Source organism: Pseudorca crassidens, chromosome 8, assembly GCF_039906515.1.
Source record: "Pseudorca crassidens isolate mPseCra1 chromosome 8, mPseCra1.hap1, whole genome shotgun sequence".
Taxonomy (NCBI): Eukaryota; Metazoa; Chordata; class Mammalia; order Artiodactyla; family Delphinidae; genus Pseudorca; species Pseudorca crassidens.
In genome coordinates this window covers 86,026,809-86,053,084 of record NC_090303.1, presented here as the reverse complement: position 1 = coordinate 86,053,084, position 26,276 = coordinate 86,026,809, and the positions used below count along the sequence as shown (strand labels likewise).

The following is a 26,276-nucleotide window of genomic DNA, read 5'->3' as shown; positions in this document are numbered from 1 at the left end:
ATTTACATTTACCAGCTTCTTAACAAAGCAGCTTCAGATAGTTAAAAAAAAAAGGGGGGGGGGCTTCCCTGGTGGCACAGTGGTTGAGAGTCTGCCTGCCGATGCAGGGGACACGGGTTCGTGCCCCGGTCTGGGAAGATCCCACATGCTGCGGAGCGGCTAGGCCCATGAGCCTGCGTGTCCAGAGCCTGTGCTCCACAGCGGGAGAGGCCACAACAATGAGAGGCCCGCATACCGCAAAAAAAAAAAAAAAAAAAGGGAAAAGAAAAAAAAGAAATCCCGAAGAAATATACAGTGCAAAAAATATATATAATATAAAGCTATCTAGCTACTTCTGAAAAAACTTCACATTAAAACTGTTTTCTATTACAATACAAAAAAGAATGGTTAAAACTAGCTGTGAGTTAAAGTTAGATATCTTAAGAATAAAGTGATGCATAGCCTTGATATTCCCGCGGAAACTGGGGGAAATTTTTCCAAATATATTATGGTGGATTTAACTCCTCAGAAATCAACTTTTAAGTCATTCCAGGTACCTTGAGAATTTGGTTTCTTCTAATTCTGAAATGTCTATTATACCTATGGACTTTATCATGTGATAAAACATTTGCTCCGTGACCAGTGAAAATTTTTACCTTTCTTTATAAAATAATAGTGCCTTTCCTTTCTTCAAATATTTCTTCCCTTTGTAAATATCTTATGTCTACTTGTTATAATGCCTACCATTTTTTTAAGTTAAATATAATACATTACAGGAAAACTATAAAGCCATCTACTCTCTGACATGCCCTAGGCCAATATATGCGGAGACTGTCATCTAAATTACATCCCATCATGAAGGGTTGAAATGCACCTGGAAATATTGTAACACTACTTAAGAAAATTCTTGCCATTCATAGAGATGTCTTATAAGAGATTTTTGTCATATTTTCATATAATTTCAAACTCTAAGTGAATTTTCTAAGTGAAAGAACCTAGGGGAAATTAAAACAATGCTTCTGGATAAGAACAGACCACTGGAACAGTTCTAGTGCTAACTGGGTAATCAGGTATAGGTCACTTAACTTGCCTGGGTCCTGATTTTTTCATTTACAAACTCTCAGTGTGGTGGTAAAGTTCTTCATATATAAGTTACATGAAAACATTCTGAAGGGTGTCAAGCATGAACAGCATTTCTACCTTTAAAACATGCACATATACACAAAATACTTTGTAGTTACTAAGTACCACTGATGCAATTAAAACAGTATTATTGTATGTTTCCGTGTCTAACCCAGTACCTAGAACACTTTTGGCTCTATATAAATGTGAAATAATGGAAACTATTAGAAAACTGCCATCTCTCAGAAGTATAAAACAATCCATTATCATTAGTTAAGTAACATTCTGTTTCCCAAATGGCACACAGTAATGCCCAGATACTGAGAATTCTACAGGAAAAAAATTAAAGAATTTTCATCTGACTTAAAAATTATTTGCCAAGGCCTCACTATAAATGCAATTAACCCCATTAAATTCTGAAGCCTGGAGAGGGAGGGGGTATATAACTAAAATAGCAATAGCAATTGACCTTTTGTTTTACAGTGTTTCTGGGCACCCTTTGGATAAGGTTACCCTGGTTCACTAACTTTAATAACCCTTCCTCTTGGGATCTGGGTTCTCAATGTTCTTTCTGAAAAGCAGGTCTCTTTGTACGCATAAATTCTCACAGCAAAGAAAACCCACATTTCCACAACAGCCTCATTGATAGCTGAGCAAAATAAAATCTGGCACAGAGCAAGCATCCCAATGGAATTAATCCAAGATGTCATTCTTGTTCGTGAATGCTCTGTGGTCCCAGTTAAAGTTTAATAGTAAAACTGAATGAATCAGATGGTAACAGGACCTTTTGACATACCTGAATGAAATGTGTAAGAAAATTTTAATCATTTAAGTTAAATCATTCAGGAATGAAATATTATCCAAACACCAGCGAAAATATTATTTAATGCATAAAGGATATCAAAAACTTTTAAAGATTATAGAAATAATCAGACAAAACTGTAGTGAGAAGAAAGTAGAAAAAAGAAAATGCTATTATTTGCAACATGGCAGTAGCTTGGTTTACGATGTCCACTCTCATGCTTATAGGTTATATAACAATTCAGGCACATCCCTAGGGCAGTATAATCCTCCTCATGCAGCAGCCCTTTCTCTGTATTTTTTCTTAAAGGAGCACAGGCTACAGAGGCTATTTCTCTCAGACTCACTGAAATGTTCACTCAACATTTTTTGAGTACTAATCTGAATTGGCAAGGCACTTTAGAGAATAAAAATAAAGAAGACATCATCCCTACCCTCAAGGAGCTTACAATTTAGTGAAGAATATAAAACAAGTACATTAATCACCACAATGCAATGTAGACTAAGTGTCGTAAGAAAGGTAAAAAAGCACCACGGGGGTTCAAAAAAGGGAAGAGAATATACCAGATTGAGGGGACTCAGGAAGATTTCATGGTGACAGTGGTATCTGACCTATGCATCAGAAAGTGGCTTTGCTGGTAGAAGGAAGGAAAGAGAAGAGGACTTTTCAAGCAGGGTAAAAAGTAAAACAAGGGTACAGAGACAGAAAAACACACAAAAAAGTGTTTTAAAAGACACAGAATCTAAAGTCAGGCAGATCTTGGATGGAACTGCAGCTCTATCACCACAGCTGTGTGACCAACACCAAATTCCTTAACCACTGGTTTCCTCAGCTCTAAAATGGCACAGAGTACCTATCTCCTAAAGCTACCATGAGAATTAAATAATGCATGCACAGTGGTGAAAACTGTGTGGTGAATAAATGCACTGTTCATTTTAAAAGAACAAAAAAAAGTAGTGGAGTGGAGGTAAGTTAAAAAGACAGGTAGTGGCCACATAATGAAATGGGTTAAATGACAATATAAAGGTTTTGAACTCGACTCCACAGACAGTACAGTATTAAATAGCAACAGAAGATTTTAAGCAGAGATGTGACATGGTCAGATCTGAACTTGCAGCATATAGGACTTACTGAAAAGGAGGAGCCAGGGAAACAGAAAGATCGGAAATAAAGTGACCAATAATAGCCTGTGTTCAAGATATCAAACCAATTTCATTCTCAGAGACTAAATGAATCAATTACCAATCAATCAATCAGTTATTGCTCAGGCCACAAAAGCTAAAATGCAACCAGTCTTTTTTACAGGTTTTTTCGTATCAGTACTAAATAACCCCTACAACTACTTACTACCAATAGTACTAATCTATAAATCTTATATACGCTAAGAAAAAGGTAGAAATGTTAACACAGCAGTATCTTCACACCATTTTGCACAAAGAAGCAGGCTTTTTATTTTATAAGCCCAACTGCAATATCTATCCTCCTCCTCTGATCCTTAGGGGTAAGTCAGACTATGCTGATTGCATAATCCTCCACAAGATGGCACACTATTTTCGTAATTAAATCCATCTTTCCACTTTGAAGTAGTATAGAATGCATATACTATGCACTGACATAACATGGGCCCAACCTTAGATAAAATTCAAGTGTCAAAAAGAAGAGGTAGGTGGAGGGTTACTAGGCTTGTAAAAGAGGTTAGCTTAATTCCTAGTTTAATGTAGACACTAAGAGAAAAACAAATGAAATTAAAAAAAAAACTTTTAAGAAACACAAATTTATATTCAAAATAAAAATGAACCCTGTCAGGACATTTAGTTTAAGAGTTTAATCCTTCTGAAAGTGTAGTTAATAGGACATTAGATTGACATTAGAATTTTTGAAGGGAAGAATAAGTTAGAAGGGGAAAGATATTTTATATGCTCTTTAACCTTACCTTCTTTAGCCATTCCCTTGAACTCTCAAAACCCAGCAGATTATCAACTGGATTCATCTGTCTCTCTTTTTAAAAAGAGCTATATTTCTTTCTTTTTTTTTTTAATTGGTGAATTTTTGTGTAGCCTTTTTTTTAGTTAATTTATTTATTTTTGGCTGCGTTGGGTCTTTGTTGCTGCGCGCGAGCTTTTCTCTAGTTGTCCTGAGCGGGGACTACTCTTCCTTGCAGCGCACGTGCTTCTCATCGCCATGGCTTCTCTTGTTGCGGAGCACGGGCTCTAGGCGTGAGGCACGCAGGCTCAGTAGTTGTGGCTCATGGGCTCTAGAGCGCAGGCTCAGTAGTTGTAGCACACGAGCTTAGTTGCTCCGTGGCATGTGCAATCTTCCTGGACCAGGGCTCGAACCTGCGTCCCCTGTGTTGGCAGGCGTATTCTTAACTACTGTGCCACCAGGGAAGTCCCGAGAGCTATATTTCTTACATAAGGCTATGATTACAAAACTAGAGACTGATCTTTTGGGTGAATTCAACATATGGTTGTAATTTCCCTGCTAAAAGGTTGTATTTTCTGCCTATGACAATATACTTTGTATTAGGGCTATATTTTAGAATTCCTTTCTGATAACAGTATGAAAGAAAAAAATTCGTGTCATACGTAGCTACAGAAATACAGCCATATGAATATATTTGTATTTAAAAACTAAAACCCATGTTTACCTACTTTCTTCAATAGCTTCTTTAAAGAATATCAAGGAAAACCATTATGTGGCATTAAAAAAAAAATGAAAGCACGTTACATATAATTGGTACAGTCAGAGAGGTTCAGATTTCCACAGAACGGTTCTTTCAAGTGACAAGCAACTTCTTTTATAGATACCAAACACTGGGATTTTGCCTAAATCTTACTACCTATTCTGCTTGAGAGAGAGAAAAAGGCTGGTACCGTAGGTTCTTAAAATTCAATGAGAGTTGAACAAAGAATTGCCTGGTACCATGGATATTTTAAGTTTTCATCTGGACAGACTTCCACACTGAAGCAAAACAGACATGCCTTTTTCTCTATTTGCCTTATTTTACCCAGAGTTGAAACCCAATTCAGAGTTGAATAACCTAAGTAGAGAAATGCCAGGTATAGGAATAAATCAATAAATCAATAAAATTGACATACACTCCCAAGTAGGACAAAATACTACATTCCTTCTCTACTACATTCAATACAATACTACATTCTTCTCTGGTAAGAATAATAGAATTCACTTAGGATAGAAGAAAGCTTTGAAAAATCAGAGTAAAATTTATGCCACCATGTACTTTTTAAAATGGTGAGTCTATCCTTAAAACTGTAGCAAAATGAAAAAAATATCTACAGACTGAAAAAGGAGAAGAAAATTCAGGGACTTAATTTTTAATATTTAAGAAAACAAGATAAACGAAACACTGGGAAGCAATAATTGCTTCGAAATATAAGTCACTTTAAAAGAAGCTGAAATGAGCTCTATGAAGTTTCAGTCTAGTGAAATACCTGGCACACTGGAAGCACTCAATAAATGTTAGCAATTATTAGGTCAGCTATTGTTCCTCACTCTTTATATCTGCAATAGCTTTTAATAAGGATGGAAAGGAATCAACTATGTTTTTCAATTTCACTTTATGGTATTTTATAAGTGAAGTGATATGCTTTATTAGTATTTATGTATTTAAAATTTGCTGAGGTCTCAGGACTTAGCCCTCACAATCTACTGTATTTTCTGTTTTCACCTATCATACCTGAGATTTTCACTGTATCTTCCGCATTAGAAAACTAAGAACCACTATAGTAACAGCAGCAAAAACATGGGCTTTGGAGCCAGACAGTCCTACAGATCTGTGTTCAAATCCCAGCTCCACAGCCCTGGACACAGCACGACCTATTCTGTAAAATGAAGGTATCTACCTTTTCAGTTGTAAATGAAACGTATGAACATATAAAAGTGCTAATCGCAACCTCTACATGTAGTAAGTATTTAATAAATACTATTACTCCTCAGGTTAAAAATAAAAAGTTTTAGTCTAGTGAAGATGTTCTTAACTCGATGATCTGAATTCATGGATTCTCTTCCAGAAAAATGTACATACAAAGAAAATTTTGTATATAACTTCAACAGATTAAGAACCCTTGCTTAGGAAACCTTCAAATTGCATATTTAAAATAAGGACTGGGCTTCTCTAAACTGTATTTCACTACTTAGGCACCAACCTTATAAAGACAGAACTTCTAGTTTCTTCAAATTCTACTTGGGGAAAGTCACTCTACTACTAAATTAACCTAATCCTTAACGAAAAAGTTCTTAAAATGAATTTTAATATTTTTTCCTAAAAATCTAAAAGTATATTTATCCTTTCCTTTGTAAAACATCAATAAGGGCAATATATACAAAAGATGAAACAATTATACCAAAATACTATTGGTTAGTTAGAACGTGGAATTATGAGTGAGATATTTTTTCCCTCAACACAGCACTGCTTTTCATGTTGTTTTAAATTGCTTTTCAAAAATTTTTAAATTGTTTAAAAATATTTCCACTGTGAGATTCTGTCAAAAAAACAAACACAAAAGAAAGATCTCTAAATTTACATCAAATTCTCTCAGCAGAACTAATCAGTATATATTTGTAGATTAATATGTTGCATATAAAAATACATATTATATAAATAATATATATTGATACTTACATAAAAGACATTATTTCATTTAACTCTCACAGCAACTTAATTTATTATTCCTGTTTTTATTGTCATTATAACTCATTCAAGATCAAACAAAAAGTCGGTGGTAAAGTCAGGATTGAAATCCAGATATGTCTCTCTCTCTCTCTCTCTCTCTCACACACACACTTCTTTCCCACACACTCAACCTCCAACCACTATATTTAATTGTTATATCAGTAAGTCTGGACTAGAAAAGGTTCTTTCAGAGACTTAACAAGAAATACAACTTTGAAGATAATTAAAATCAACCTGATGATAGCAGTTATAAGACTCTGGTACATAAATGATAAAATAAAAGTATATGAAACCACCTTGGTAAATTATGCTATTAATAATTTTACAATAGAAGTACAATTTCTAGAGGAAAAAATTCCAAAGATATCCCAGATTCTGCTCCTACACCCAAATTAAATTCAGAAAGCACCAACTGTTACCCTAAAAAAATGCAAAGTCTACATAACCTTTAATTTTTCTACCTAGATTCCAAGGTAATAAGAACTACAGCTTTAAGGAAATATAGTCTATATACTAGAAAAGAACAAACAGAATCACCAGAAAATTTAAATATATTAGAGTATAACCAATAACCAATATTAGCATTTACAACAAATGACATCATGACACAATCCAGTCATCAAGGTTTAAAGCAATATCAGAGTGTAGTTTCCAAGTAAATATTTTTCTTTCAACTCGAAGGAAAATGGATTTTAAAATTTTGATTCAGTTCAACAAATATTCAGTACACACTTACTCCATACCAGGCTTTGCGGCCATAAAAATAAATAATGCAAGATTCTTGTTTTTCCCCTGTCAATAAGATATTGGGGATGGGAGGTAGAAAGGAGAAAGCTGAATAGAGAGGAATGGGATACATAACACCTACACAAGCAACTCTAAAACAATTTGGAAATCATTATAGTAAAAATAATAGTATGAACGAAGTGCTACGTAAATACAGAAAGGGAAATGATTATTCTGCCTGGACCTGTCTTCCTGAACCCCAAACAATGTATCTAACCGCTTACTTGACGTATCTATATACTTGAATGTCTAACTGGCATCTCAACCTGTCTAAAAACAAGTTGCTGAACAACCCAACATATTTAATCCACTTGTTTTACCCATCTTAGGGAAAGGCTATACTATTTTCCCAACTACTCAGGTCAAAACCTTGAGTCATTCATTACTCGTTTCACTCACACTTCATATCCAATCCATCAGTAAATCCTGTCAGCTGTATGTGACATCTTCAAAATACATCCCAAATCTGACCAATTCTCAACACTGTGATCACCACTGTAGTAAAAGCCAATGCTATCATCACTTCTCTGGTAAGGAACTGCCTCGTTAAAGGTCGCTCTGCTTCTGCCCTTCACCTAATTTGTTTTTTGTTAAAATGCAAAGTCAGTAACATTTCTCAAAACCCAACAATATTTTCCTTTAATCATCTCACTATGAGTAAAGGTTAAAATTCTTACAAAAGAGCTCAACACAACTGCCCCTCACTACCTCTCTGACTTTATCACCTTTACTCTCTTCCTCACCCACCTTATATCTAGCAACAAATAATCTGGGGAAAAAACAACAGTAGAGGAAAGGTGGGCAAGAGTTTACTTTGGAAACACTATTATTTCAACAATGAATATCACTTACACAGAGCAAGGAATTTCATTTGAAATTTTATATGAATACCAGCAGTATTTACTTACCATGTAATGTCAAAACTTAATAGAAATATTTAACCCTTTAAAAAATATATAGGTAATGAATCTTCCCAATAAACTCCACAAAGGCAGACAAAAATATTACATACCATTTCAAGAGTATCATGGGCCTCCTTAAAGCCCATTCATGAAGCCTCATCTAAGAAAACAAGGAAATACTAAAAAGGATAGAGCATGGTGATAGCAAGGAATATAGACAGCAACGGTTAACTGAAACAAGAGTCGGAATGCCAGGGTATGGCAGTGACTAGACTTTTGAATGGCATTTTTAAAATTCCTTTTGTTTTCTCTTGATATATCAGATTCCTGGATTACCCACCCTCACAACCAGACACGTGTTTAAACTTAACCTAAACCACTGTTCTAGAGTCTTATGAAAGTTCAAAGCTTTTTCTGACTTGGTTGACTCCTAGGGCATCTTTCCTTACATTTCTCTCCGCTTCCAGACACCTGAATCCTCAGAAGCTGCATTTCTCCTCTATCTCAATCTGGATCCCAACCCTAATTGCATCACCAGTTCATTTATATATATTTATAAAGAATTCCATACCAATATATTTTACACACCATCCCTATAACCCATACTCCCTATTACTCATATAAAGGATCATCTGAATGTGGTTAAACCCCTTCAACTTCACCGTTCACACAGTACTGTTTCCACACTATAAGTGGTAATGGTAACATATTGACCATCAAGCTCACTTGAGTTATGGACAACTTTATATTAACTATCATGATTATTTAGTTTTACCAGACTTTAAATTTTTGGTTCCTGTTAAAGGCTCAAAATCTCATTTAATCATCACACATGGACCTAAATAAAGCTTGACCCAGCATTCAGAAAGTTTGGGGGGGGGGGTGGGAAAAAAGCACTGAAACAGACACAAAATGGCTCTAAATAAAAATTCCTCTATTGATGGCTAAGTCCCTAAATTTCCTATAGTAGAAATATTTGCTTAAAAATATATTCACAAAGTACTTTTATTACATTTTTATCAACTAGTGCTCATACAGAAGTATGGATACTGATCAATTTTTCATTGTAGACCTTTGTCAACCTATAATAAAGCCTCAGAAACTATGAGAGATTATGCCTTTAATGATTCCATCTGGAATATATCCCATGCCCATAATAAGTCATTCTTACTTATTTACAATGACTTACTTTAAGTCATTGCTTTCTTATAATTATTGTTTCTAAAGCAAACCAAGTAAATACTGAAACAACCCTTTTCCTCTCCTTGAAATATTTTTTTAAAGGGAATGGGGATAAGGACCTTGAGTCCGCTGAAACCCTGCCCTTAATGCATAAAACCAAGATATTACAGAAAAATATGTGGACCTTTATCACTATATACTGTTTTTTACTTAAAGGATCTCTGACCTGAAAAGTCAGCATTTAATCGTCAATGACTCTGCTCACACAAAGTTCTGTCAGGATATTTGCCTATCATTTGAATCTTCTCATTTTCCATTCTCAAATATCATGGATTACAAAAAAAGAGAAAAACTTCCTCTTTTCTTACACATTTATTTTACCTATTTTATATAGTCCATATTCCATAATAAGCAACACAGTAAGCACTATGAAAATTCCTTCTGCTCCCTGATAAGGTGAACTTTAAATGTTAAAGTAAACCACATTACTTTTGCATTTAAGGAAAACAGCATTTTGTCTAGAAAATTAAAGTAGCTTTTCAACACTCTTTTTTAGTATTTTATTAGCAATTAAAAAAAAGAATTTAATAATATTTTCATCATGACTGAGAAAAAGAAGAACAGCATTATAAATTCCACTGTATGTTCAAAAGAGGAGAAATGCTACTGTAGACGATCTAAACACAAATTTTCAACTCTTTTTTTATACCGTATTTAATTTTGGATTAAAAAAACCAATTTCTGTATAGATCTGGTTCTTTGAGAAATAAGCATGTGCGTATTTACTGAACTCTCAGGTAGTAAAAAAGATGCTTAGGACTCTACAGCTGAGTCAAGCCTATTTTTGTGGGAAGGAAGGGGTCTGGGAAGAGGGGCCAAGATAAGGAAAGCAAATTCCTATGCCTCAAAATGAACCTTTTCCAAAGAGACCCTAATAATACTCCCAAACAAACTCATAGGTTACTACACAAATTTAGCAGTTAATTGTAAATATTATAATTCCTCCTTTTACTTATAAAACATTTGTGAAAATACATTAATGCCTAGATGATTATTATCTGCATTGCAATAATCTTAGTAATTATAATGAGTCAAAAAAACCTTATTCCTGAAGCACTATTGTCAGCATAATACAATAATAGAACAGAGTTTTTATTACACTTGGAAAAAGTAAAATATTATTTGGGTGGATACTGGCATTGTATGTGGTAAAGTTTTCTAAAACCAAATAATAAAATAAAATTATACAAAATTCTTGGTATTATTTGCTTTTCAAGACGGTAGTTTGAAACCTATTATAATTTTAGCATTTATCTCTAAATATAATGGTATTTAAGCTGTTCTAGGCTGTAGAAACCTAAGCAAAATTTTCAGTATCAAGTTGCAGAATAAAATTAAAAAGAAGACTAAAACAAATTATTTATAGGCTTGTGGACAGTGTTTAGCAATTTATGCATCTACCAACACTTAGGCTACTTAATTTTATATTCTCTCCCTCTAAAATATATCTTAATTCTCTTTTACTGCAACAATTCCCATATTACGGCATTAAAATATAAATGCACTAAAAATCCAGAAATACTCCACAGTATACTATGGAAATCAAACACATATAAAACTACACACACACACACACACACACACACACACACACGGCTCTAAGGGGCTGCACGTTACATTTCTTTTAGGTTATCTAATTTCATTTGTGCAGCAGCCTCCCCTCCCTGACGTGCCATTGCCTAGTTTAGGTTATTACCTGTAGATAATGGCTATTTTCTTTGCTACTTGGTTATGGCCAATGACATTTAACTTGGTAAGGAATGGAAAGAAGTACATTTATGAGTACCTGATATTTAAATGTATAATTTTTTTTAAAGAATTTGCTTTCCATTCCAAGTAGTCCTCACCTGTTTGAACATCAATAACCATCTGATGGCCTCCTCTCATTCCTGGTCGGTTATCTTCTCCATCACCTGAAGTAGAAACAATATTTTCTTTAAAGAAATACCACAGAACAACTGCATATCCAGAGTAACTTCATTCATAAGTCTGTAATGAGTAGCGAGAATAACACACACTTATTCTTTCAATATTAAGAATAAGAGGACTTGTAAGAGACATAATATGACATAACTAAGTTTATAATAATTATCTTGCTCTTTTTTTCTAATTGCTTTCAGGCTCTTAATGCAACTGGAAGCTACTTTCAACTTATTTAGGACCAATGCCATAAATCAGCAAAGACACAGGATATTCCACAAAAACGTAAAATCTCTAAACTAGTGAAGTGACAAAGTGAAGATGGAAAACAATCACAGAACTAGATCACAGGTCTATAACTCCAGGCATGGTTTATTAGTATAATGAGCAGTTTTAAAGTTCATAAAACCAGCTACTGAAAACTAAGATGCTATCAAGTTTTACATTAATGATAATTTCATCACTGTATTAATTTTGTGCCAATATTTCAAAAATCATCTCCCACATAATCTCCCAGCTATTTTATTTGAGTAGTACTGTCTGACAAAATGTAAGATTTGCTTCCCTTTGATTCTTATTTACATCACAAAGCTTAATAGGCAGGTTTAAATATAATCAGTGAAAACTTTAAACCTCTGAAGAAAAAAACTATTGTTTAACTTATATTTATCTTATTTTTATATCAGATCTTTTATATATAACTTAATTTCAATGGTTCAAAAGGTTACAGGATTCTAATGCCTTACTTGATGTAAACCAGAAAACCTGAGGTTTTCTTTGTAACTCTCCCATTAACTGAAATACATTACTTTAGGTAATAACTTTCCCTGTATCAGCTTTCTCCTATGTAAAATAGGGAACATCCAATTTTTTTTTAAATTGTGTTTTTTAGGTAAAAGGCATTTTTATTTTTTATTTATGTATTTTTTGGCCACGCCATGTGGCATGCGGGATCTTAGTTCCCCAGCCAGGGATCAAACCCATGCCCCCTGCACTGGGAACCCAGAGTCTTAACCACTGGACTGCCAGGGAAGTGCCGGGAACATCCAAGTTTTTACTAATCCCACAGGGGTATTATGAAAAAGACTGAAATATCAGTTCTTGTATATTATAAATAAGATGCAAAACTGAAGCCATATTCAAGCACTAATCATTCAGAAGTTTCCTGCAAATTCTGTCTCCTTTTTAATAGCTAGGTTTAGAATTTATAGCTCATTATTGTTGAAGTTTCACCCTTTTTTTCCTTCTTCCCTCAATTAGTAAAGTCAGTATTCCCACTTTCAAGAACAGATTAAGAGGGAATTCCCTGGTGGCACAGTGGTTAAGAATCCGCCTGCCAATACAGGGGGACACAGGTTCAATCCCTGGTCTGGGAAGATCCCACATGCCGTGGAGCAACTAAGCCCGTGCGCCACAACTACGAAGCCCGTGTGCCACAACTACTGAAGCCTGTGTGCTCTAGGGCCTGCATGCTGCAACTACTGAAGCCTGAGCGCCTAGAGCCCATGCTCTGCAACGAGAAGCTACCGCAATGAGAAGCCCGTGCACTGCAACGAAGAGTAGCCGCTGCTCACTGCAACTAGAGAAAGCCCGTGTGCTGCAATGAAGACCCAATGCAGACAAAAAAAATAAATTTAAAAAATAGGGACTTCCCTTGTGGTGCAGTGGTTAAGAATCCAGCTGCCAATGCGGGCGACACGGGTTCGAGCCCTGGTCTGGGAAGATCCCACATGCCGCAGAGCAACTAAGCCCATGTGCCACAACTGCTGAGCCAGCTGCGCTCTAGAGCCCGCAAGCCACAACTACTGAGCCCATGCGCCGCAACTACTGAAGCCCGCGCACCTAGAGCCCATGCTGCACAACGAGAGAAGCCACCGCAATGAGAAGCCCGCGCACTGCAACAAAGAGGAGCCCCCACTTGCCGTAACTACAGAAAGCCCGCGCGCAGCAAGACCCAATGCAGCCAAAAATAAATAAGTAAAATAAAAATTTTAAATAAATAAATAAAGAAGACAGATATTTGATCATTAAAAAAAAGAACAGATTGTCAGTATGTTTGCCTTTTATATATTTAATCCATTAGTTTTCAAATATAATAGTCTGCTACAACATGCACTTCTGAAGAAAATTACCTCATATATGACTGATAAAGCAGGAAAATGATGCTTATATAACTCAGAAATCATGGAGGTTCATAAGCAATTTTCTCCAGTATATTAATGTTTAACACTATTTGAGGAAAGCTTTCTCACACTTAAAATGAAGGCTTTAGCAATGTATGAAGACCACAGGAGGTGGTCTTCAGCTTGAGGGTCTACAGCTCAAAGAAAGAAGCATGAGCCCCAGGGTTTAAAGCTCCAAAATCACTGTGATGCTCAATATAAATGCCTATATTTAACTGTACTAGTATTTATTTTTATTAGAATTGTTATTTTTTATTATTAGTATCTGGTTATATTATTAGTTTTTATCATTAGTTTTTATTATTAGTATCTGATTATAAAGTTCCACAGATTTAGAATGGTATGTCCCATTTCTACTTCTCTCATAAGCCCTATTAGCTTTTGTGAGCAATTCTGCAGAACTTAAGGTTTTTCAGGGACACGTTTGGGATTACAACACAATAGCCTATAATTTTATAGTGGCTCTATAAAAGCAGTTTATGATGGTATTCTGTGTAAACAATGCCCAACCTTCTGTTATAGCAATAAAACAAAAAGGTTTAAAAGAAAAATTTAATATAGTAAACTTCCTCTGCCATCTAGTTGAGGAACCTATGTCTTGTTTTAAACACCTGCTTTTCGTTAATAGGGTACAGTGAAACTTGAGCTACCTTCGGATACATGAAACTGGGACATTAAAGGAAAAGCACCCACAACCTAGAAGGTAGGACTTACCTTTGGTACTTTTGGGAATGATTTGACTCCATCGTGGCTTATATTCCTGTTGACTGATATACTGATTGAACAAGCCATCTGCAAATATCAAAGAAAGAGAGAATTACACCCTAACAGCTTACACTTTTTATTACAGCAAAAAAGACCAAAATGTAGAAGCCTACATTAAAGAAAATTACTAATATGTCACTAATACAATAGCACATTTTCATAAAATATGTGTCAGTTCAGTTTTTATGCTACCTCAAATATAAATAGCAAAGTATTAGTTGACACAATCATGTAAACGAATTGTTTTAGTGGCAGCTCATACTAAGCTTACTAAGTTTCCCCCATTTTTGTACTACTATACAAAAAAGCTAGAGAAGGAAATGGGAGCTCCAACAACTTTGGTCTAGGCCCTGTATTTTCAGGAAAAAAAACAACTAATCCTTTAAAGTGAAAATACCATTTTTAGAGTTTTCTTTGAGTACAAAATTACATAGACATAAAAGCACCAGTAATAGTAATAGTATATTTATTGAATACTAAATGTTAGAATCTGTGCTATCTTACTTATCTGATTTAATTCTAAAAAACAGCCTTATGAATTGGGCATTATCATCTTCATTTTACAGATGTGGAAATGCATATTTAGAGAAATTAATGAATTTAACCCAAATCACACAGCTCTTGAGTGGTGGGGCTGGGACTCATGTTTCACTATGCTTTACTTACTTCATTAATAAATTCTAAATCTCCTTCTCAAGAGGAGTTGTTACAGTACAGTAACTAGTTGTTACACTAGGTACTACTATGGTCATGGGGACTGAACTCCCCACATATATCCATTCTACCCCAAATTATTATCAAGTCCTAATCCTGTGCCCCTCAACAAAGATTAGTTTAAGAATGGTATGAAACCCAATTCTGGCTAATGAAACATGAGGATCTCTGGTGGGGGGTGTGGGGGGGGCCTTCAAGGAAATGTTTCCTTACTTTTAAATGACTCTACAGAGAAGAAGAATGTACTTTTGTTCCTCTGGAAATGTTCAGAATCTGTATGCAAATGTACATTCCTGCTATAGCCCATTTGTAGAGGTCTGATAATGAAATCAACTCTATAATGATGACAGGGCAGAGAGAGATTAAGAAACTGGGTCACTGAATTGACTAACCATGAAATTTACCTTATCTCTGGACTTCTTGTTATATGATAAAATAACATTTCCTTACTTTTTAAACTAGGGTTTTCTTTGACATGAACCCAAACAGATTATAATTTATAGAGTTACCCTTACTATAAATTCTGTCATTTGACTCTGATTTCAATCTGAATAAAGGATTCCCTTTTGCTTCATTTAGTCACTGAAAGCAAATACTTTTCCAAAGAATTTATAAGTAAAACTGTCTGTTCTCTGTGACTTGTATACTTGCCAGAGACTGCGTAATTTACAAAAACCTCCCTAATCTCTTTCTTTTCTGGGTAATTATGAAACTCAGTGGTAACCACACCCTTCAGCTTTCAAGTCTTTCCAGATGGCTTTAACTGAAAACCTCTATCCCATAAACTCATCTCGTTTTTTTCTTTGCCCGTGTGACTTAAAAAAATTCTTGCAAAAAGAAAGTTCTCTCCTCTTAAATTAGCACTCACAAATTAGCATTTATGTTTTAATTGTTAAAGTAAGGGGAACAAATGGATTCACAACTTATTTTAGTGAGAGTGTTTCTATCTTATCACCTACTCCCCCATGGGCTTTTCTGACAATTCTTGCCCCATCCAGCCTACTCTGGCCAATACTGGTTTCCCATTACAAGAGCTGGAAATCTTTTCTTTTTTTCACATAAAATGTTGTGGGGCTCCTATTAATAGTAATGATAAGATGATAATAAAATATTAATCATAAATTTAGTATTATATAGAAGTAAAACACAGCAATTAAATTTTATTCCATTTTGTGAAAGGCACATAAAAGTTAAATGATCCTTTTTAAAAACCTTAAACAGAGAAGATAAAATTAATCAATATAAACAATGATTTTAAAATATTAATTCCACATAATGGCTAACTGAAGAGGAGAGAGAGAAAAAAGTAAAGATGGGAGTATATGGAGATAGGTAGAAAACTGAGGGAGATAAGAAAACTCAAGACATGAAAAATACAAAGCAAAAATAGACACAATTAGAAAAGTAATAAATTTCATACTTTTTAATAGTGCCCAACTGCCATATTACTAAAGTGTCCCATACTAGTTAGTTACACGACTTTTGATAAGTCAAGCAAGTTCCTCATCTGCAAAACTGGTGTTTAAGAGTTGGATAGGGCCTGAGGTTCCTTCCACACTGTGGCATACTAGGGTCCCACCACTGTTAGAACCAATATATTTACTCGAACTGTGTGTGTCTGGCTGATCCCACCTATGTTCATCTTAGAAAAGTCTCCATCTCCTCTTTCTCCTTAAGTCTTCTGTGACTATTCTGAAAAAGAAATCACAATCCACTGGGGGAAATTCTTCTAAGAGCTCTTAAGGCAGTAATCACAGGAAATAATCTGATGGATGACCCCATTCCTGATCTTTAAAGTCATTCTGAACACTGCAGGTAAAATTAAATTCTCTAATTGTTTCTTCAACTAATCCTTCTATCCCCACTCTTAACTAACCTGAAAAACTTACAAATACTCTACCCATCACGAGCTTCACAGTTTCTCTTCTATCAAACACAACTGTCCTATGAAAATATTGTCAGGAATTTTCAAGTAAAAAAAGCAAACTCTCAAACATTATACCATTTTTGTAAAATCATTTTGTAAACACACACACACAGATGAAAAGAAAAAACACTGACATACATCAGAAAGTTAAAAGTGATTTTCTTTGGTTGGCAGGATTAGGATGATCGTGATTTTTGGTTTTGGTTTTTGCCTTTGTACTTTTTTGTTTTCCCAATTTTTTTTGCATTGAACTCTATTATTATCGGAAGAAAGGTCACAAAACAACTAGATATGTGGAATTCTTTTCTAAACTTTGGAAAAACTTCGTAACATATTGTTATTACCAATATAAACCATCTTCACATACTTTGTTACCCCTGAAAGGTCTCTTCTTCACAGGTCACTAGACACATTCACGTTTCTACAAGCAGTGCTTTGTACACTGACGTTAGCTTGTTTTAACAAGGACAAAGAGAGCTAAATATGCACAAAGGATTTATGATCAAGCATGCAGAGGAAATTACTCCCAAAATTTAAACATTAAGTAATCCAAACTTAAAATATTAGAAATTATGATGATTTTACACTAGATACAATTAATCCTCTCTTGAATAATGACAGTTAATAGCATAACATCAGAGATGCTCCGTATATAATAAATGCTTAGAATGGAAAAAAGAGCAGAGGGTAGAGGGACTTTCCCAGCCACATGGTTGACATTTCCTTTGAGTCCTCTTAATCTTACTAAGTTCCTTACATTACAACAAACTGTACATAAAACTTCTACCTCCAATAAAGCACCAATCTTGTACAGTAGTCAAGCAAACATTAAAAAAAAACTGCTTGGCGAACTTTTTGCCTCCTTCTGTCTCAAGTAAATTCCTTTTATCTTCACTAGTCTAAAGTTCACACAATTCTCTTTGATATCTCTTACTTTTCCTTGGAGACTATTAGAAAACCTGAAGAAAATTATTTCAATATAGCATTATCAAATCTGGAAGTAACTCTCTAAAAAGATCTTACCAAAGAAGAAAGAGTTGACTTTTATTGCACACTTACTGTGTGCAAGACATCACAAAGGTTAATTCATTTACTCCTTAAAATAAATCTACACAATGGTCATTATTAATTATTGCAAAGATTAGAAAATCAAGGTTCAGAGAAATTAATATCATGCCCAAAGACTCTAAACAAAAGGTATAAAACCCAATTCCAAAGTCTAAAATCTTTTCAACTCTTCATAGAATGCATGTAAATAAATATAAACACACAAATAATAGTTTTTAAATTACAATCTAAGATTACACACTGTAATAACAGACAGTAAAATTTACCTATTCAACAGCACTTCAACAGACAGCAAAATTTACCTATTCAAAAGGAAGACTGGGAAACATAACTCACCATACCAGATCATTCTACTGCAATATTAAACTGATTATAATAAAAGAGGGATAAAACTAAAACAGTTGAAATATATTGTAGTTAATTATAATTTAAAGGAAAAAATGTAATCTCCCTCTTAAATAAAGATCTACTGGTAACTGTGGCTAAAGTTTACTTTTTATGTTTCGTTTCTTCTCTGGAACACTGGTTTGTCACTACTCCAGATCACGTTCTTACCTTAAGTATTCATTCATCTGGAAGTTGTTCCAGACAACAAATGGCTAGTTTGAGAAGCTAGCTGTTCTACCAAAAACCAAAATAAAAACAAAAACAAAACAAAACACCTCTTTTGGAGAAATCCTGGCTTACCATAAGACACAAAAGCTAGAAACATAAATTCCAGCCCTCTCACACCTCTCTACACTACTATTCAACTCTATTTAATTAACTTCTTGATACTTTCATTTTATAATATTAAACCATCTAATCACTCAAAATAAAAAATGACTTAAAAAACTATGTTGCACTTTGCAGAGAAACATGATAAATTAAAGATTACCCTCATTTATTCTATTACAATACATATTTTATTGCCTCTTGCCAGGGAAACTGGGTTGTCAATAAATAGTCCAGATCAGATCTGGAGCAAGTTATATTTAGTAGCTATTTTCAATGAAATAACATGCTTAAGAATCTTCTTTCACGCTCTCAAACAGAAAAGTAGTAATATAATGTTTATTAATATAATGTTTTCTTGGTGAACAGTCATTTCAAGTGCTAAAGAAACTATTTTTTAATAGAACAAATTAAATTTTTCAAAATCAAACAGTCATAAGCTTGAAATCCTTGAGGTGATCAATAAAAATGCTACAAACATTAAAGCAGGGTAAAGATTTTTTTTAAATACATTGCTTTCAGTTCCTTGTTTTAATGTTAAAGAACTCTCTTTCAAGACCTAAAAACAAATGAAAAGCTGACACCTCTGCAGTCAAAATAATCTCGCCATGTTCCTTATATTTCTAATTCTTGAAAGGTCGCCTTTTGTTTGGTATGCTTACTTGCATATATTCTATATGATTCAGCAAAAAATCTGAGCTTTCTATTGAAACAATGACATTCTCATCTACAAAAATATGAAAACACCTCTTAACACTTTTAAAAGTCTCAAAAGTAAGGCATTTAAATGTTTATGAACTATTTTAAAAAATTACTTCTGTATTTTAAGAATTCAGGCAGTTGCTAATATTTCTATATGTCTACTTTTGACAAAAATCTAAAGCAGAAAATCAGAAGTGTCTGCCAAAAGTAAAACTATCCAAAAGAACTGAAAATATGACTTAGGAGAAATCACACTAAGACCCAGTTGCTAAGAATTTTCAAACTACTGAAAGGCTCCTGGTCCAATACCATCTCATTTTTCCCCTATGATTATGACTATAATAACTAAACACGTTTCATACAGTCCTAATTAGGCACAAGCTGTTCTTGTCTCTAATGGTGAAAGTACATAATTTTTTTTAAAGAAAAAAAATATATTCAAGCCTCATCCAAGATTAAAAAAGAAAACAGCACAGAATACAGTACTGCTGCCTACATTGAAACTTTTATCAAACTGATTTTTCACCAACACAGACATTTTTTTTTAAAGAAAAAACTAAAAATTCACTTACAGGTACAGCATAAAAAAGTTTTTATAGTTCAAGAATAATAATGGCTGGGTAAAAGAGCATTTTTTTAAAAAATTATGCATTTCAGCAGTTTGATTAAATTCTGAAAAGAGAAATACATGAAATATAACAATTTACATTACAACAATAAATATTGGGGAAACTGAACCAGTAAATATTTACTTGGATGGTAAAGCATGGTGGTAAGATGAATAGATTCAAATTTTAGCTCTGCCACTTACCAGCTATGCTGTCTTAGGCAAATTACTTAATCACTGACATTTATTAAATTGAAATAACAATAATACTTACCTAGAAAGCAGGTACAAGAATTGAATTAACTCATATATAGTGTTTATTAGAGTAGATGGCATATTGGCCTTTGAATACATGAATAGTTATAATAATGAAGTAATATTTGGAACTATACTTGGCAAAAAACTAATAATTTTTTATGCACAAAATGAGAAATATGGTACAAAGGCAAATAGGAATTAAGAGAAGGAGGAGCAACTGAGGTGCAAGAATAATTTTTAAAAACTAGCTTGAAAGAGCTAGCCTTGAAGAATGAGTTTCAAGTGAATGGTGATAAAAAGGAAAAGTAATCAGGGAAGGGAATACAACATAAACAAAAGCACAAAGGCATGACCTAAATGGGAAGGAAATCCAAAAAAGAGGATATATGTATATGTATAGCCGATGTACTTTGCTGTACAGCAGAAACAAAAACAACATTTTAAAGCAACTATACTCCAATTAAAAAAACAAAAAAAAGCACAAAGGCATGAATGAACAGGAATTAGGGAAAGAAGCCATCTTTCAGGAAGCAGTCTGATGAAAAACAAAAAAGAGAGATTTTGCATTAGGAGCACTGCTGAGAAGAAAGTGTCCCGAGAGAAAAGCAATACCGTAAGGAAAAATCTTGCTGTTTTAGAACACAGTCTTAAGAACCTATTTAAAACAGGAAAAACTCATTTCATTCAAAGATTAATAAAACTCAAAAACAACCAACTCAGAATTCATATAAAGATACAAAAAGGAAAAGAAAAAAAATTTTAAGTGGCAAAAGAATCTGATTCAACAGAAAAATGTAGTCATGTAATTGATGAAAATGGCCAAATACTTTTCCATGAATATAAAAGTTAAGTAAGAAACTCTCTTTATAAAAGATGAGCACAAATTAGAGATACAGTTAGAAAACAGAGATATAAATAGTTGGAAGAGATATGGTATGACAACAAAGATAAATAAAACATGAATGTCAGAGTTGAAGGAAAAGAGGAAGAAAAACAAAATGAATACATAACAGAAATGAAGACCAAAATAAGAAGGAAAGAAAACACTACTAACAATATAGTAATGGAAAAGAGAGAAAGAATTTAGAGAAGGTTGAAAAATTCAACATAAATGTGCAATTAAAATGAGAAAATAAAAGATATACATCTAACTGAAAGAAAACAAAAATACATAATAGTTAATTGACAGTGTCACCACACTGGAGTTGTCCTGTTTATAGAACTACAAAATAATCTAAAACAAAGATATGCTTAATATATTTAAATATTTAAACAGCCATAGGCAAAAAGAGAGATTGCATTCAAAAGAGCAATAGTTGAAACTGGCAACAATGGAAACTGGTTAACAGTGAAATGACATTGAAAATGTATTTGGAGAAGATAATTGTCAATCTAGAATTCTATACCCAGTGAAAATATCCTTCAAGAAAAGAGACAAATTTTCAAGCAAACAAAAACTGAGAGAATTAATCTGCATTAGAAGAAATTCTAAAGGATGTGCTTAAGGCAGAAGGAATATGATCTTAGGTATAAAATCAAAGATTCAAATAGTAGTGAAGAGCAAAAAAATTAGTAAATATTTGGGTAAAATTAATGGACACTGTATAAAACAAGAACAGTAATATCTTCTAGGGTCTCTGAATATGGTATCAAAATAAAGAACAACCATAGCATATGAGTTGGAAGGTAAGTAGATGGGAGTTCAAAGTCCACTAAGTCCTTGTACTGATAAATTTTGTTAAGTATGTATATTTGTGGTTATTTATGGACTCACCATAAATAAAATACAGAGTGTGTTACTTCCAAATAAAAAAATGAAAAGATTAAAAAGTTTAAAAAGGTAAGAGACAACAACCAAAAACAAGAAATAAAGGAGATGACAAAATATATTAAGTAAAATGGTAGGTTTGAACCCATATATTTACCAGTAATTCAATCATGTAAATGAAATAAATGTTCAAATCAAAAGAAGGCACAGTTTTTAAAAAACAACTAAATGTACAAGAGATACTTCTTTGAAAAAAGGATACAGAAAGCTTGAAATTAAAAGATGGAAAAGATATGTAAATATTTACCAAATGAAAGCAGACATATTAATGTAAGACAATTTATAACTTAAGGCAACAACATTAGTAGAGATAAAAACACACTTAAAGATAAAAGATTTCATTCAAAATGAAAGAATTTAAAATTTGTATGCATCTAGAAACATAGCTTCAAAATATACGAAGCAAAAACTGACAGAATTATAAGAAGAGACAATTCCATAATCATAGTAGGAAGTGTTAACACATTTTTCTTAGTAATTGAGAGAATCAGACAGAAAACATTATTGGTAAAGCAGATTTATGCAACATGATTAGCAAACTGGACCAACTGGACATATATAGAACATTGCAGTAACAACTAAAGAACTGGATTTCTGTCCAAGCGTACCTAATATGTTTATAAAAATTGAACAAAGTGGGCCATATGGTAAGTCTTATCAAATTTCAAAGAATTGGAATAGTACAAAATATGTACTCTGACCGCTATGCATTTATGCCAGAAATCAGTAATGAGGAAAAGAGCCAGAAAATCTCTATGTATTTGGAAATTAAAAACTGTATTTCTATATAACTATGACTCAAAAAAGAGCAATATCATTTCCTAATGAAATTACTGAACTGGACAAAAATGAAAACACTTCATAGCACAACTGAAAAAGAAGAAGAAGGAAATTTATATCCTTAAATGCATATATGGGGAAATAACAAAGTCTGAAAATTAATAAGCTAAGCATCAATCTCAATAAATTATAAAACGCATATTCATCTCAAAGAGGGAAAGAAGACAACGTTAAATAAAGAGCATAAGCCAAGGACATAAAAGTTAACATAAAGAATCAACAAACCAGAAGTTGGTTCCCTCAAAAGATCACTGAACTTGCTAAGCTTATGGTGAAGGCAATAGATTGGGGGGACTTCCCTGGTGGAGCAGTGGTTAAGAATCCGCCTGCCAATGCAGGGGGCATGGGTTCGATCCCTGGTCCTGGAAGATCCCACATGCCACGGAGCAACTAAGCGCATGTGCCACAACTACTGAGCCTGCGCTCTAGAGCCTGCGAGCCACAACTACTGAAGCCCGCATGCCTAGAGCCCGTGCTCTGCAACAAGAGAAGCCACCGCAATGAGAAGCCCGCGCACCGCAACGAAGAGTAGCCCCGCTCACCGCAACGAACACCCAACACAGCCAAGAATAAATAAATAAAATAAATTTATTTTAAAAAAAGAGAAAGTAATGGATTAGGGAGGGAGAAAGAATTCATAAATAACCAATATAAGGAATGAAAAAAAGAGACATCTCAAGAAATTCTACAAACATTAAACAGATAATAAGGGGATATTAGGTACGGTTTCACATCCATAAGCTTGAAATTTTAGATGAAACTAAAACAAACTACTAAAAAAGTGTAATTTGTTAAAGCTCAATCAACCAATCAAACAACTCTGAATAGTCCTACGAAGTTTCAAGAAACTGAATTGGTAAGCTAAAAATATTCCTGCAAGCAAATCTCAAGCACAGATAGCTCAATGGTAAATTCAACCAAGCATTTAAGAAAGAAATAATTCACATCTTACATTTATTCAGAAAATAGGAAGAAAAGGTTAACTCCTCAACACATTATGTGAAATTAGCCTAATAATGATACTAAACCTGAACAGGAAGATATGAGAAAGAAAAGCTACAAAGTCAACCTTACTAACAAAAATAGTTGGAAGAATTCTAACAAAACATTAGTCAATCTAAACCCAAAATAAATTTAAAAAATACAAAACAAAGTTAAGTATATATGAGGTTTAACATTAGAAAATCAATTACTATGATTTCATATATTAATAGGGTAGGAAAATCATATCACAAAAGGTAGAGAAAAAGTGGCAAAATCCAATATCCATTTATGACACAAACTCTTAGGAATCTTGGAATCTGATACAGAATCTCCAAAAACCCCAGATCAAAAATATATTTAACAATGAAATGTAAAAAGCATTTCTTCTGGGATCATGAACTACACAGGGTTATCCACTATAATTATGCCATGGCAATCTTTTTCTAAAGATCCTGGCAGAGATTAAACACAAGGGGGAAAAAGTTATCAGGGTTGGAAAGAAAAATGTGTCATTATGCCTAAGTACAGCTGACCCTTGAACAAGACAGGTTGGAACCGCACATGTCCACCTATATGTGGATGTTTTTTCCAATAAATATATTAGAAATTTTTTTGGAGATTTTCAACAGTTTGAAAAAACTCGCAGATGAACCACACAGCCTAGAAATGTCAAGAAAATTAAGAAAAGGTGAGGTAAGTCATGAATGCATAAAATATGTAGGTACTACTCTATCCATATTTATACAGGCATAAGGTGAGTGCTATTTAATATAAAATTAATAATGTGTTGGTTTTCCTACTGTTTTATAACTTTGCTTTCAAAGAATTACATTACTGTACAGTATGCCCCCTCCCACACTCTCTCAACTGGAGAAACTATCAGCCTATCATCAGAGGTAAATAGTTTTTAGAAAATATAACAATGTTTCCAATACTGTATTATAAATACGACTAAAACTGTATGCCATAAAAATTTTATAACAATTCATTCATTAGCATAAAGACTAAGCTATTGTGAAGCGATTGTATCAATTACACTAGACTACTGTAAAGCAATCATATTGCTGCTGCTTGATTACCAATGCATGAATTGTTAGACCTGTAAACAAATATGAATTTCTTTTTCCACATTAACTTTCATCTTTGATGTCTAGTGTTAGTAATACATATAATACGTACAGTGTTTTGTATCACTAAGACAATATTGACACAGGTACTGACAATTTATCTTGTAAACAGATAATGTAAACTTACGATATTAATAAACATAGTACACACTGTAAATGTTTTCTCTTCCTTATGATTTTCTTAATAACATTTTCTTTACTCTAGTTTATTTTATTGTCGGAATACAGTACATATATGTAACATATAAAATATGTGTTAATTGACTATTCATGTTATCGGTAAGGCTTCCAGTCAACAGTAGGCTACTAGTAGTTAAGTTCTGGGGGAATCAGTTACACGTGGATTTTCAACTGTGCAAGCAGTAGGACAGGGGAGGGAGAGCTGGCGCCCCTAACCCCCACGCTGTTTAAGGGTCAACTGTATTTTAAACTGAATGAAAATGAAAACAACATAGCAAAATTTGTGAGATACAACTAAAGCAGTGCTTAAGGGAAATTCTTAACACCAAATGCTTACATTAGAAAAGAAGAATCTCAAATGGCTTCAGCTTTCACATTAAGAAACTAGGAAAAGAAGAGCAAATTAAAACCAAAGTATGTGGAAAAAAGGAAATAATAAAGATACAGAAATCAATGAAATAGAGAGAAAAGATAAAACAAAGAAACCAAGAGCTGTTTTCTTAAAATAAAACTGATAGATCTCTAGCCAGACTACCAAGAAATGAAAGACAAAAATTACCAATATCAAGAACATGATATGACATAAAGGACAATAATGGAATATAAACAACTTTATGCCAGTAAATTCATCAATTTAGATGAAATGGGCATATTCCTCAAAAGACACAAACTACCAATATTCCCTCAATAAATAGCCCGATATCTATTAACAATACTAAATTTGTAGTTAAAAACCTTGCCACAAAAGTAACTCCAACAAGATTTGAGATCTCAAAAAAATTCTAAGGAGAGGGAAACAGGCCTACCATATAATTAACAACTATGGCATAAACCAAGGTATGGGAAGGGAGAGATACAGGGTGGGGTATGGGTGGGCAGGAGTGTGGGGTGGAGTAGAGAAAAAAGAAAGGAGGAGGGTAAGAGGGAAGAAGG

The 26,276-nt window shown here is 33.7% G+C and overlaps 1 protein-coding gene across 17 annotated transcripts in view; it reads right to left on the bottom strand.

Moving 5' to 3' along the window:
* Positions 1–26,276, bottom strand: part of MKLN1 (muskelin 1) — a 359,034-nt gene that overhangs the window by 75,792 nt on the left and 256,966 nt on the right. For all 17 annotated transcript variants that reach the window (XM_067747033.1, XM_067747040.1, XM_067747042.1 and 14 more), the window contains 2 exons: positions 14,344–14,421; positions 11,374–11,439 (listed from right to left, as the gene is read on the bottom strand). In XM_067747033.1, the coding sequence (XP_067603134.1) occupies positions 11,374–11,439; positions 14,344–14,421 (144 nt within the window). The remainder of the gene's footprint in view (positions 1–11,373; positions 11,440–14,343; positions 14,422–26,276) is intronic.